Source organism: Agelaius phoeniceus, chromosome 5 (genome assembly GCF_051311805.1).
Source record: "Agelaius phoeniceus isolate bAgePho1 chromosome 5, bAgePho1.hap1, whole genome shotgun sequence".
Taxonomy (NCBI): domain Eukaryota; kingdom Metazoa; phylum Chordata; class Aves; order Passeriformes; family Icteridae; genus Agelaius; species Agelaius phoeniceus.
In genome coordinates this window covers 61,428,211-61,441,936 of record NC_135269.1, presented here as the reverse complement: position 1 = coordinate 61,441,936, position 13,726 = coordinate 61,428,211, and the positions used below count along the sequence as shown (strand labels likewise).

General features: G+C 44.4%; 2 protein-coding genes across 3 annotated transcripts in view; one reads left to right on the top strand and one right to left on the bottom strand.

Annotated features, from left to right (window-relative positions):
* Nucleotides 1-7,979, bottom strand: part of PHTF2 (putative homeodomain transcription factor 2) — a 63,581-nt gene extending 55,602 nt beyond the window's left edge. Inside the window, exon 1 of the mRNA XM_077179130.1 lies at nt 7,816-7,979. The gene's annotated coding sequence lies outside the window, so the exon portion shown is untranslated. The remainder of the gene's footprint in view (nt 1-7,815) is intronic.
* Nucleotides 7,980-8,371: 392 nt separating this feature from the next.
* Nucleotides 8,372-12,337, top strand: TMEM60 (transmembrane protein 60). 2 transcript variants are annotated; one of them, XM_077179131.1, is made up of 3 exons: nt 8,380-8,466; nt 8,846-8,895; nt 11,678-12,337. In XM_077179131.1, the coding sequence occupies exon 3, from the start codon at nt 11,720-11,722 to the stop codon at nt 12,122-12,124; it is 405 nt and encodes a 134-aa protein (XP_077035246.1). In that variant the 5' UTR covers nt 8,380-8,466; nt 8,846-8,895; nt 11,678-11,719; the 3' UTR covers nt 12,125-12,337. The 2 variants fall into 2 exon arrangements, with proteins under 2 accessions (XP_054487732.1, XP_077035246.1); XM_054631757.2 differs by lacking the exon at nt 8,846-8,895 and having other exon boundaries at nt 8,372-8,466.
* Nucleotides 12,338-13,726: the final 1,389 nt, after the last annotated feature.

Sequence of the window (13,726 nt, the reverse complement as noted above, 5' to 3'; positions counted from 1 at the left end):
CTCAGGCCCCAGTATTCTGCCCACAAACCACTGCACCTGATCCTATTTCTGCTGCTGCCTATTTCCTTATAAGCTCATGCCCTTTATCACTCACCAGCCAAGCAGGAAGGCATCACAGACACAGCACAGAGCATGCAGTGAGAGCCAGCCTTCAAAATCTGATGGGAAGCAGACTCAACCTAGCCATCCTCACTCCCACAGCAAACCCACCAATATCTGAAGCAAGGAAGTGCCACACAAAATAACTGTCACCCAAGGAATACTTGTTTTGTCAGTGAATTGCACAACTGTCTGAAACAGCAACAAAATGTTGACTATCAGGATTTCTGAGATTTATTTCAGGTTATGGTAAAAGAACACTGCATGCAGTTGTTGCAACTGCTGCAGACATTTCTGGAATCTCTGCCTTAAGATCTGTGCAACTTTCCTAATTTTGTTACATAACCGGTTCATGACTTCATTTGAAGTAACTTGACACAGTCTCATTGATACCTTACTCATAAAAATAGGGGGGAAGGACTCTGAACTGAGAAGTCCAAGATTCTACACCTCCCATAATTTACTTTTGAGCCTGCTGCAGTATTTATCAATTAGCAAAAAGCTTCCAATATTTAAACATATTCTGCTGATCAATAGAGTAGAGGAGAGTCCAAACCCTTAAAGTGAACTATACTCAAGTTAATTTTGCTTCTTATCTACTATAAGAGGTTTCAGTTTCAAAATTCTCACCAAATACAGTAATTGCTGTCAGCACACTGGATCTACAAGCCATTTCTGTAAATGCTGCATCTTTAAAAAAAAAAAAAAAAAAACCAGCACATGGTCAATCTGAAGTTCTTTCTATTCCTGTTTTTTGTACTGAATACTACACGCACACACATACATATCCCATTAAACATTGGCAACCTTATACTGAGAAATCCCTGAAACATTGCATGTACACATCTGCTCTTACAACTGTAACAACTTTATTAAAGAACAGAATTTCTATAAACACCAAGTTTTGTTTATATATATATATATATATATATATATATATATATATATATATCTGCCCTAACAATATTTGAAAAAAAAACCCTCCAAACAAATATAGTCACCACCTTGAAATAAAATGCCTTTCTTCTTTCTTGAGATTCCTAAGGCAATAATAAATCTTGCTCACTGGAAATACTGACGTGTGTTTAGGAAGACATGTTTATCTGTCACCAGGCACTGCACAGCAAAGTTGTGGCTTCTTGATGACTACAGTCAGGAAGCTGAAAACCACTCCTAAATCACCAAGTTTGCATCATGTTCCACAAATAGTTATCCAGCAAGTTTTTGAAGCAGCTGAGGCATGAAGTGGCTGAGCTGTCGGAAAAAGCTGCTGCCTCTTATAACAGCCACTGTTCTGTAGGAACAGAGTTGAAAATGCTGAGCATGAATTTTTAAATTATTAAAAAAAAAAAAGGTCTCTGGAGTGATCCAAGCAAGGAATTGCAGAGTAACAAGCCTTACATGTGTATCTGGCAAGGTCCTCAAAACAATCATTAAAAATGGAACACCATTATACCTGAAAGCCTATCTGATAGGGTCTAATCAGCAGTTTCTACACAGGAAGATCATGTCTCAGTCTATCAGTATTTCTGGACATGTCAAAGTAACTGATAGACAAGAGCAAGTGGTAGAACATATGTGGACTTTCAAAGAACCTTTGGAAAGATGTCAAAAGGCTTCCAAAGGGTCTGTTATCTATGAAAAGCAAACATTGCCACAGATTAAAACCAGCCAAAAGACTGAACAAAACATGGAATCAACATTCTTCACTGCAATCAGCTAATTGGATAATGAAGATTAACAGCAGGATCCAGTCTGCATAGAGCAGGCTATGGATCACCTATTGATACTGGTGCCCAGAAGCTCCTTGGATCACAGACCACTGGCCTGCAGCTCTTCCATTCAGTGCCAGTCCAAGGCCAACTGCACACAAATCCCCAATCTCCTTCATGCAGAACCATCCTAATCCTGAAACCAAACAGACTGAATTTTCCTAGCCTGGTGTCTCTATGTTCCACTAGTTTTCACTAGTTTTAGCACACAGCAGTGACAGAGACAGACATTCAGGGCCTCATCCAGCACACATGTGTCTGTGACTCCCTTGTTCAAGGATGAGAGCATCCAGAAATGGCAAATTCCAGGTAAGTTTTCCAACCATCTGACTTTTACTAGAGAGATGAACACACATGTCATTGCTTATCAGGGCCTGGCAGGTAAGGGCAGAGATGCCCCACATTGCTGCTAGCTCCCAGAGCTCTAAAGAAGGAACTTCAAGCAGACAAATCTCTTCCTAAAGACACATCCACACAACTGATGGCAGAGGTCAGGATGCCCTGTAAGGCTGCACAAGGGTTTTAAGCACTCTAAACCAGTATCAGCACAGGACACTGTCCTTAGTGACCAGCTGCCAGCCCCAGAGCCATCACACAGGACACCCAGGCTCTGGCTGCCCTTGCTGAGCCCACGAGCAGCTCTCAAGGATTCACCCCTGCAGAGTGAATTTCCAGTACAAATGGCACAAACAGCTCTGACCACAGCCAGCTTGAGCACTCTGCATCTCTCCCCATGAGCTTCCTCAAGCACCATTAACACAGTAATCTCAATTTATTAGGGCTATTTCCCCTCTCCTTCTCCTATCTGGACCAGTAGAATAGCATTTTTGTGAAGTACTGCCTAAATTAAGTTCTGAAATAGAGTGAACTGAACCCTGTCCTATTATTCCAAATTTTAAGTTCTGTTAAAAGGTTCAGCAGTGCTCACTATATTTATCTTTTATACTGCAAAGAAAAAAAGAAAACCTGAAGCAGTAACGTTTCTAGATGACAATCTCAAACTAGCAAAGCTTAAGAATATGCATAAATTTTAACAATGAAAAGGCAAAATAAATGGAATTCAGTATCAACCATGTCAATGTTATCTGTAATGGAAGGCAGGGGGAGTGAACTATGAACACCACTAAAAGCCTTAAGAAATGATATCTCAAATCCAGAAAGGAACTTCAGCAGCTCCGGGACTTCTGCCATCCAGTATAATACAGTCAGAAGAGCAGGGAGACCTGAATAAAAGGGGGATGAAAAGGAAAACACTACAGTACAGCTCTGTTCATCAGCTGTGCAATCTGATTTGAAATACACCTACTTTATTGGGAGAAGAATAATAAAATACTGGGGGAGGGGTTCTGAGAAGGGCTATGAATTACCAACAACTTGAAAGACTCTCCTATTGAAACAGGCAACCATGAACAGAAAAATAAGGCATTATAATAAATTAAATGAGACTTCAATAGAAAAACAGAAAATAAAGTCAAGAAAACAACAGCTTCCCAGTGATACAGGCAACTTCATTTATTAACTAAGCTGAGAGGATAGCAAAGCCAAATTTTTAACAGGGAAATATTATATTACAACACATAAGTAGACTGTTAGACTCACTGCCACAGGAAGTCACTGAAGCCAAGATTTTACTGCCATTCAAAAAGAAAGTAGCTATTTAAACACACAATAACAATAATAATAAGGGGAAAAAAATAAACACACAGCTGAGGGAATCTCAAGCTTCATAACCCAGGATGCAAGAAAGCATCCAAAGAGATCACTGGGCTGTGCTGGGCCATGCAAACACTGCCCTGAACCCGACTGCAGGACGGCCAGAAGCCAACACCAAGGAGAGCATGAGCCACACACAGAACAAACTGTCCCTTGGACACATCAACACCAAGGGTGTTCAGTGCCAAGGCAGCATCTGCCAACCACCTAAACCCCAAAAGCATCTGGCGCTGGCCAACTTCCAAAACGCGAGGCTTGCACGATTTCACGTTTGATGTGATACTGCTTTCATTTCTTCTCCCACTCTGCAGTTGTATTTTATTTTTTAAGAACAGAAACCACAACTTATTTGCAAATAGGAGTCCAAAGCTTGGACTCATTCCAGAAAGCCATCTAGGCTCTTTGGAGAACATCTACCAAGATCACCTCAAATGAGCAAAGAATTAAATACTGAACATTACATGTATTCCCAGCGGAAACAAATTTGGAAAAAATCCCATTCACATGCATAAATTAAAAAATAAGAGAATAGTTCTAGGAACTCCCTGATATCCTCTCCTTCAACTAAAAAAAAAAAAAAAAAAAAAAAAGCCCACCACAAACACAAGCTGTATTTCTAAATTTCCTGACAACACAATGGCTGTCTCTCTGTATGTATACGTGTTTGCTCTAACTTTGAAGCTGCTCTGAGATGGGGCTGGACCAGACTGATGACCTCCAATGACCCTTTGCTAAATTATTCTATGATTACAAGTAGAGCATATCCAAACATTACACAGCAATACATTATCACTCCAATCAGAATTAACCCTTTTTTCCACTGTGACAATTTATTAAGCTCTTTGGGTTCTTCTTAAAAATTCTAACATAATTTCTTCAAAGAGTTAACCATTTCCTCCTCTGCACCCATCAAGAAGGACCTTTATAAATAACAGAACAGTAAATTCAAGGGAGAAAACATGATATTAAAAGCTTTTAAAGTCTGTTATTTTCACACCACCACATATCTTTGAGTAAGTGGTGATCAATGATCCTCAAACAGGAAGACACAGCACTACCTCTATAGGTACCCCAAGAGTTTTGTTTTGTTTCCTTCACAAAACAAAAAAACATTAGAGAAAAAAACAGGCCTACCTTGCTCTGTGGGCAGAAGCAATTAAGGCTGCCTGCTCTTACCATTGTCACCACCCAAAATATTTTTCCTGCCCCCCACCCATCATAACAACCATCCCAAGTGCTTGGCTGGGCCAGTCAAAGTAGGCTAGTGCTGATGGCTCAGAGCTTAGCACATAGACTGCCCAACAATTGCTCACTTCTTGGAGAAGGGAGGGACTCGATTATGACTGCCCTTTTTGGGTAGGAATATTAATTTGGGGCACTACCTATCAAAAGTTTTATAAAAATTTGTCACAGTGTAGGTAGGTAATGTCTTTCAGTTGCCATTAACTTTGGTTTCATCATCTGAGTAAGAAGTGACTCAAATGGGAGAAGACAGACAAAGGAAGCAATTGTACAAGCTTTGTGCCTTAATAAGTGTCTTGCTAAAAATCCACATAAACTGTCTGATGATGAATCCATAAACAACACTGTTTACTATGAAAAGAACTTCCTCACAGACAAAAGAAAACCCAACTCCCAATCTCTGACTGGTATCATTCTCACTCACAGGGATCCTGAGAAAAGACAAAAAAATTCTTCAACAGTATTTCTACTAGAAATAAGTAAAGATAGATATATAGAAAAAGCCAAGGAAGACAGTACACGTAACTTTGGAGAATTAGGAAAAAAATAAAGTCCACTGCTTTCCAGTGACCCCTGCCAGCTGCGACAGGAACAGCATTGTTCAACTCCAGCAGCATTCCACCCCTCACTGCCTGGTCAGCTGCCTCAAACCAGGCTGACTGGAATTCTTTAACACACCTCTGTCCCCCCTCTAAAACACACCAATACTGCTTCCCCTTTCAAAACCGACAGGACTTTGGTTTCTCCCAGAATTCACACCAATGCCCGGCAGCTATGGATACAGCCGGGATCAACTTTTTGAGACAAGCTGAGCTAACTCTGCTTTGGGATAAACCCAGAATACTTGAAATTCTCCATGGAGTTCCCAACAATTACCAACAACTTATTTGTATGTCACGTTCCACACAGCGCAAGGGGAAAAAATTATTGTGCAAACATTGAATTAAACCAACTAGGTTTCCAAATTCTGGTTTCCGAATTCTTTTTCTGGTGACTCAGGCTCATGTTTTATCCTTTGTAATATTTATATCCAGAATAAAAACATACATTGGCAGTAAAACATAGCAACAGAATGTGTAACTGCACAAATATTCCACTTCAAACACGGATTGGGATCTTAAATACACAAGTTCCAAGCACTGCTCTCAACCTTCACCTTCAGAAATGAAAGTTGCTGGCAAATATTGTACAATGGAGTCCATCAAGGTGATGTGCATACATACATTCATAAACACCTTAGTGGAACAGAAATAAGACTTCTGAGGAAAGGATTATCCTTTCCAGGGAGTCACAAGCAAAGAGGCAAACCAAAGAAGATCACCAAAACTTCAGAGCTACAAAAATAGCCAGATGCATACAGCTATTTATAACCCAGAGATTTATGCACAAAACACTTTTAGCCTCTTAACCTCAGGGAAACAAAGTCTGATGCCAAGCACTAATGTATGTAACAGAAATACAGAAATACATCCTTCTGCTGCTTACTGACCACTCCAAGTGCAGCTGAAGATATTAGGATTCACTTACTAGGATTAACAGGTTATTTCAAGTGATGCACTTCTCCCTGATAAAACAGATACCACCATCTGTTTAACATCATCAACAGGAAGATATAAGCAGACAAATTACTGATGACACACCATCCCTAGTCTCATTCCTATTAGAGAAGTCGTGTCTCCAAACTGTAAGGCAAGCTGTATTTTCTGTAGGAACACTTCATCACAAAGAATTTCAGAACATTAATTAAAGTACTTTCAACAAGTCAGGTTTTCCAATTAATTACTTTTTCCATTTAATTATATGACAGATGGATAAGACACTGGCAAATTTGGAACAAAATGCAAGACTCGGCAGCGTTGCTTTTCAAGTGACCAGTAACACGTAAAAGCAGTAAAAGGCAAAATACCAGGTACAGAGCTTAACACCATGGACTCAAAGTTTCACTGAATCTGATAGATCTGATAGTAGCACACACTTAGAGGCTAGGCTATGAGAAACAGAAGTAAAAGTAACAAACACCTGCACGCTTCTAGTACTGTGGGATACATTTTCCTCAGCTCCTTTGCTTCTCACAGAAAAGACAGCAAATAAAACACCAAAAAATACGACAGCATTGAGTGATGAGAAGTTCCCTAATATTTTGATTCCCAAACGGAAAACCAAGGATAAACTGCAGTCAGGTTGCCACTGTCTAAGGGTGGAAAAGAGGAAAAAAAAAAGGGTAAAGCAAAAGAAAGCATAAACGCATGTAAAACACAAGAGACACGAGACGAGGTCAGAGACGAACATGAAGATGCCGAAATTCAGGAGCTCTGAAGGGAAGCAGAAAAGACGCTCTATCGTTCTATCACCTGACACAGGCACGGAGGCAGCTCTCGGTACGCTCAAGCAGCTCAGTGGAGGCAGGAGCCTCACAGCAGAGCCGGAGCGGGCAGGCATTGCCCCGAGCACGGCAAGGGCCCCGGACCGTACCGGCACATCTCCGCCCGCACCGGAGGACACGGCAGCCCGGACACCGACGGCTCCGGGACGGCGCGGCCGCTGCCCGGCCGGCCCCGATGCGGCTCCGCGGCGTTGCGGGCAGGGGCCGCCCGGAGCCGCGCTCGGACCCCCGCCCCAGCGGCGCCGGCTCCCGCCGGTGGGAACCGCGGCGCCGCGGAGGCCGCGACCGCCCGCCCGTGCCCCGGCAGGAGCTGCCCCGGGGGAGCTGGGGGGCGGCAGCCGCCCCGCTCCCGCCGCCCGGCCAGGGTAGCCGCGGCAGCCCCGCCGGTGATGCCCGCCCCGCGCCTCCGCCGCGCTGTCCCCGAGCGCCGAGAGGGCACCGCCGCCTCGCCCCGGCCGGCCCCCCGCGCCGCGGTCGGCCCCTTCCCCAGCCGCGCGGGGAACTCGGCGCCCCGGTTCTCCCCCCCGCTCTGCCCCGGCAGGACGGAGACGCCCCCGTGTGCCGGAGCCCCCCCCGTGTGCCGGACCCCCCCCGCCGCCATCTCACCGTTCGCCGGTGCCGCGGGGCAGCGCGCGCCGCACGCAACGGCGGCGGGAGCGCGAGGCGGCGGCGGGAAGGCGCGCGCGAGGCAACAGCTGGCGGGGGAAGCGCGAAGGGGGGGAGCGGCGCGCGCGTCCAGGCGCCAGCGGCGGCAGCAACAGCGCGCCACCCGCGCGCGCCGCCGGGCCGGGGCGGGGCCAGCGGGGGCCAGCAGCCAATGGCGGCCCCTCCGCCTCCGGGGGCGGGGCCGAGCCGTGACTGGCAGCGGCACAGCCCAACGAGAGCGCGGGAAAGGCAGGGCTGCGCTTGACGGACAGGCGGCGAAGCGGAGGCGGGGCCGCTGTGACAGACAGCCCTTTACACCAATCGGCAGCGGGGGCGGGGCTCCAGGCTGACCCGCCGCCAGGCGGGATGGGCGGCCCGGGCTCGAGGGGCGTCACCGACGGCCGGACTAGGAAGGCGGGATTAACATGAGCGACGTCGCCATAGCCCAATGAGAATGGAGGGCGGCAGGACGCGCGCCCCCGCTGGCCAACAGCAAGCGCGGGGCGGGGGAGGGAGGCGGGCGGTTCCCTGAGGCGGAGCGGGCGGGGAGGGCCCCGCGCCCCCTCAGCTGAGCGCGGGCCCCGCGGACCGGGGGATGCGCCGGGATCTGCGGTAGGTGACGGGCAGCGAGGGGGGCTCCCGCCTCCGGGACCGCCGGCACGGCCGGGGAAGCGGGGCCTGGCGGGACAAGGCCGTGGGGCCGAGGGAGGGGCCGAGTTTGTGAATACAAAGCTGTGTTTAATTGGGGTTTTAAGCCGGGCCTACCGCAGTATTTCTTTCGAAGTGTTAACTTACCTATAGGATCGGAGTAGGCTCTAAAAAGGTATGTAATGGAACTGGGGTTCTGTTTAATATGGCTTCACCATAATACGAATTTCAGGACTTTTTTAGGCGATGCTCACGCTTTAAATCTAAATATGTAGGTTCATGTTATTACTACTGAGCTGACTGTCATGTGTGAGTTGCCCTCTTTATTTTTTCTCTTAAACAGGACAGTGTTAGCTCTCATAATATCCTCGTTATGCAGATCATCCCACCAAGGTCAGTGATGCTCCTTGGATAGTTTCTGCTCACTGAAAATATTCACTCTCTAATTATGTTGGTCCTTTAATAGGAGTCAGGAGCTTTTCTGTTTTCACTGTGTTCTCACTGAAGAGCCAGTCCAGACCTGTAGCACAGCTGCATCCTTTTCCCAGTGTCACCCAGCTTGCTGGGATAGCTGGGCTCCAGCAGAGAATCTGCCCATCATCTTTGTTTCACTATGAGAGAATCAAATGCTCCATGTAATCAAACCCTTCATTGTTATGTCAGCTCTATATCCAGCTCTCAGCCTTCAAAATCTGGTAGGTTTCTTTAATTGGACTCTTAAGATCTCAAAAGTACACTTGGATTTTCTTGTGTTTTCATCTCAAAATGCCTCTAAAACTGACTGGATTCTTGCAGTCCTGCCCAATCTGGCAGGAATGTCTGTTAGGTCAGAGAAAGGCAGTGTAACTTCTTCCCATGCTGAATTTTCTGCCTGTGTTTTCCAGTGGTTCTTAGCAAACTGAAAGTATTTTCAGTTGAACAACCTTCAAATTGAGTAGCCCCATGTAATACATCTTCAGTAGCTTTGTGTTTCCTCTAGAGACAGGTGATAGCACCTTCTTTGAGTATCTGTCTGATAACCTGATACTTCTAAGAGTGTTGAGTTTCTTTTTTCCTTTCAGACCCAAGTTTCCAGTCTGTTTCTCTTTGGTTTCTGCTTTCTCCAGTTTGCTAATAAGAGAGTGCCCTTCTTGTAGTGTTTGTAGCATTGATTTCCAGAACTGGTTTTGAAAAACATTCTCATGAAAAGAATGTTGAAACTTCATTTCAGACCATGACTCCTCACTTTAGCCACAGACTTGCACTTGAGAATATTGCAAGTGTTTTCAAAATACTGTAAATGCTTTAGGCCAGACATAGTAATTGTTCTGCAATCCCCTGCCAGCTGGTTTAGGTTTGTTTCTGTAACAAGAGCAAAACAATGCTATCTAAACCTCCTCCAATTTTTTTGTCCCCTTAACTTGGCTGCTGCTTCTGAGCTTCCCCTCTTCCCCAGCAAAGAGAAGGGTGGGGGGGTCTTGGTTCCACTCTGTCAGGAACTGCCTTTGACCAGACCCTTTGGTGATCTGAGCAGAACTCAGACTGTGAAAAGCAAAACTACAAAATCCTACTTTAAACTTCCTCTTTTTTTTCTAGTTCAGCTCAGGGAACTGGCCTGACTTGGACACAAGTGTCAGCCCCAAAACAAGGAGGGGACACACTGACTGCAACTCCAGCTTAGATTATTTTAGGCAAAACTGGATCTTCTTACAAGAAATCTTTCTAAATCCAATCCACTGAATCAAATCCATTCAAACTTCAAACCCAGACTGAACAAAGTAGTAGATCTGTTTGTTGAACTGTGTATCAGAAGATGCAGATTTAAACTGTAGGATAATTTTAGTGATGGACAAAATGGTTATCCCCTCACTGTAAAATAGTAGGTCATCTCATAACCAGTTGAGACAGCAACTTTTATTTCCCTCCTTCCAGCAGCAAATCTTATCTGAGCACAGAATTTGTTCAACTTCCTAATCTGGCAAAAAACTATTCCAGTTCTAAAAAAAACCGGGTGGCAGTAGATTTGTGCATTTGTGCTTGCTGGGTGAGTTCAGCAGCCACAGTCAGGTGATGTGGTGTGCTGTGGTAATAACTCACAGGAAGCAGCAGCAGCAGCTCCTGGGCACAGAGGGGCAGCAGCTCTTGTCCTTCCCTCAGCATCTGGTGCTCAGCATTCACTGCTTCAGAATACAACATCACACTTCCAGTCATTCAAATATTTTTTCTAGTCTGGAACAAATCAAAGCTCATTTTCTTATTTCAGGTGAAAGATTATTTGTGTTTTAAAGGAAATTAGTAAAAATTTTAACTCAAATTTTTGAAATAGTTAAAATACATATTTCAGCACCATTTCACAGGTGAAAATTAGTCATTTTTGTAGCATGAAATCTAGAGGAAGATCACAGTCCTGCTTTTTACTTTTCACACTTCTGCTTTTTACACCTGTAGTGAAAGGCTTTTGGCAGATGCAGTGGTAAAAACTATCCAGTTAGGAAGATAAAAACTTCACTTTCATGACTGCAGCAGCAGATGCATTTATCTTGTTTTTCTTTTGTCATGACTACAGAGAAATTTCAATATCCTACCCAGCCAATAAACCTGTCAGCCAGTGTCTGAAATACTTGAGATACCTGCCAAGAAGCAAACCTTATCTGTAGCTTTTAGTCATTTCAAGATTGCTGGCTGACAGAAAGCTGGGCAGTGCTCAGTGTGAGCCAGATCAGTTCAGCTGCAGCTCTCAAACTGCAGGATCCCTGCGAGGGTTTTTGGGCTCTTCGTGCTGGTTCAGGTTTTACTGTGGTTATTTTGTTACAGAGACAGAACTGTTTTGTTTTGTTTTCAAGTGTTAGCTCTGAGTGCCTCAGTACTGGTGGAAAATGGATCTGAACATATTCTTAGCTTTCAGAAATCCTAAATGAGTCTGACAGCTTGTTTAGGATTAAAGTACAGTTTGTTTCACTGAACAGATTGAGATGAAGGCACTTACACAGCTGACTTAAGGCACTCCAAGGGAATGGTGGACTGGAGCAAACCCTGCTCAGCTGAGCATGCTAATCATGAAAGTGCTGGGAAGCAGTATGTGGGTGAGGCTAGCAGTGGGAAAGCAAGAGCAAGGAATTGGTCTCCTTCATGGAACATGCCTCGTGGTGGTGTAGAGCCATCTTTTGATGCCTCCCCTCCCCTTTTTGTTTGTTAGGTTGTTGCCGACAGCGAAGGCCTTCCTCTCAAAGCTGTTTAAATGAGAATGTCCCTGGCGCAAAGAGTGCTGCTGACATGGCTTTTTACCTTACTCTTCCTCATCATGCTGGTGCTGAAGTTGGATGAGAAAGCACCGTGGAACTGGTTCCTCATTTTTATTCCAGTGTGGATCTTTGACACAATTCTTCTCGTTATGTTGATTGTAAAAATGGCTGGGCGCTGCAAGTCCGGCTTTGACCCCCGCAACGGCTCCCAGAACATGAAGAAGAAAGTCTGGTACCTCGTTGCCATGCTGCTGAAATTGGCCTTCTGCCTGGCCCTGTGTGCCAAGCTGCAGCGCTTCACCACCATGAAACTGGCCTACGTGTTCATCCCCCTCTGGGCCCTGCTGCTGGGGGCCATGGTGGAACTGGGATACAATATCTTCTATGTACGGAGAGACTAGGCTAGGCCAGGTGCTTTCCAGGGCCAGGACTGGCACCAAATTACTAGATTATTACCATTTTGCCACAAATTTGATCTTCAAACTAGAAAGCCAAATGAGTCAAGCTGGAGACTTAAGCTAAAGCAGACTGAAGACTGAAAGTAGACATGTTTCTTTTTTTTTATTTTAAAACTCACATATGCTCTTGTAAATAAAAGTATTTGTTCAACATAAGCTGTTCTAATATGATTGCTGATACTTGTTACATGGAATAAGATATGGGTTCTTCATGTGCAGGTAGAAGACCTTGTCAAAAAAACCACAAATGTTCTACCCAGAGTACCCAGCACATTGAGTAACCCCAGGAAAGAGGACTAACATTTTCTGCTACTTATCCTGTAAGTCAAGAAATAACCAGTTAACAATAATTTCCATACAGAGCTAAATTTGCTTTAAAAATCAGTAACAATTGACAGCAGTCAAATAAGAGCAAGAAAAGGAACACCTTTTTTTTTTTTTTTGGACAGTGAGATTCCATTAGCAGTGTAAAAATAAGCAGTTTTCTAAGCTGCTGTAACAGCCCATAACCAACCAGTTTGTTAACCTTAGGGAACACAGTTGGTAGCTGAGCTATGCCAGCAGTCCTGAGATCCAGAGAAGAGGGAGACAATGGTATTTCTTTTCCAAGTGAGAGATCACCAGTGCTGCAAGAGACTGAAAATACAGGGTGAGTATAAAATACTGCATTTGTACCTGCCTCAAAGTGTTACTTGAACAAGACAGTCTTTAATAGCAGAGGATATGAAATTTTTGGGGGTGAAGCCTTGGCTTCATGGACCACTGGCAAACTCAGATGTGAGGAAATGACCTTTGTCAGGTAACAATAGGACTTGAGGGAAGAACTGGAACTACAAGTGTATTTTGTGGGCTAAAATGCTCTTCCAGGAGATACAATAACACCAAATTCAAATGTAGCAGTCATCTGGGACATTATTAACATGCATACTGAAAATACTGATCCATTCCTAGAGACAAAAGAATGTCAAGTGAATGAAAAACAGTCTAGGGTAACAGGACATACCTAGACAAGTGTTTCACTAGTAAAATTTTAAGTATGTACATTCAGCTGTACTATCTGTGGAAAAAAGTCTTCCTGAAGTGTTTGGATTTACTCTTGCTGTTTCATCACACAGATGTGGGTGAAAACACAGAGGAACCAGATTGTGGGAGGCTGCTGAAAGAGCTTTATCTAAGAAAACATGTTCCATTCCAAGGCAGTTAATCTCAATTCAGAATATCAGGTAACAAATCCTCTATAAAATGAATTTAAGTCATATTTATTTATTTCAGAATGGTTGACTGTCCTACCTTGCTAAAGGCGAAGCCAGGAAAAGACAGAGACAAAAGAATTCAAAACAGTAGCTGTTTTTAAAAAAAAGTAAAAATATTTATAAACCCTTTCTTTTTATAACAAATCATTGGCTTTTACTAAGCAAACCCATGTACCCAGCCCCAGGATATGCACATCAGGTCATTTATGGGGAGTGTCTAGCAGGAACAGTTGTTTGGAGGTGTAGCTATGCATTGTGTAGTTCTCAAAAATACTTCATCTTGCTCTGTGTT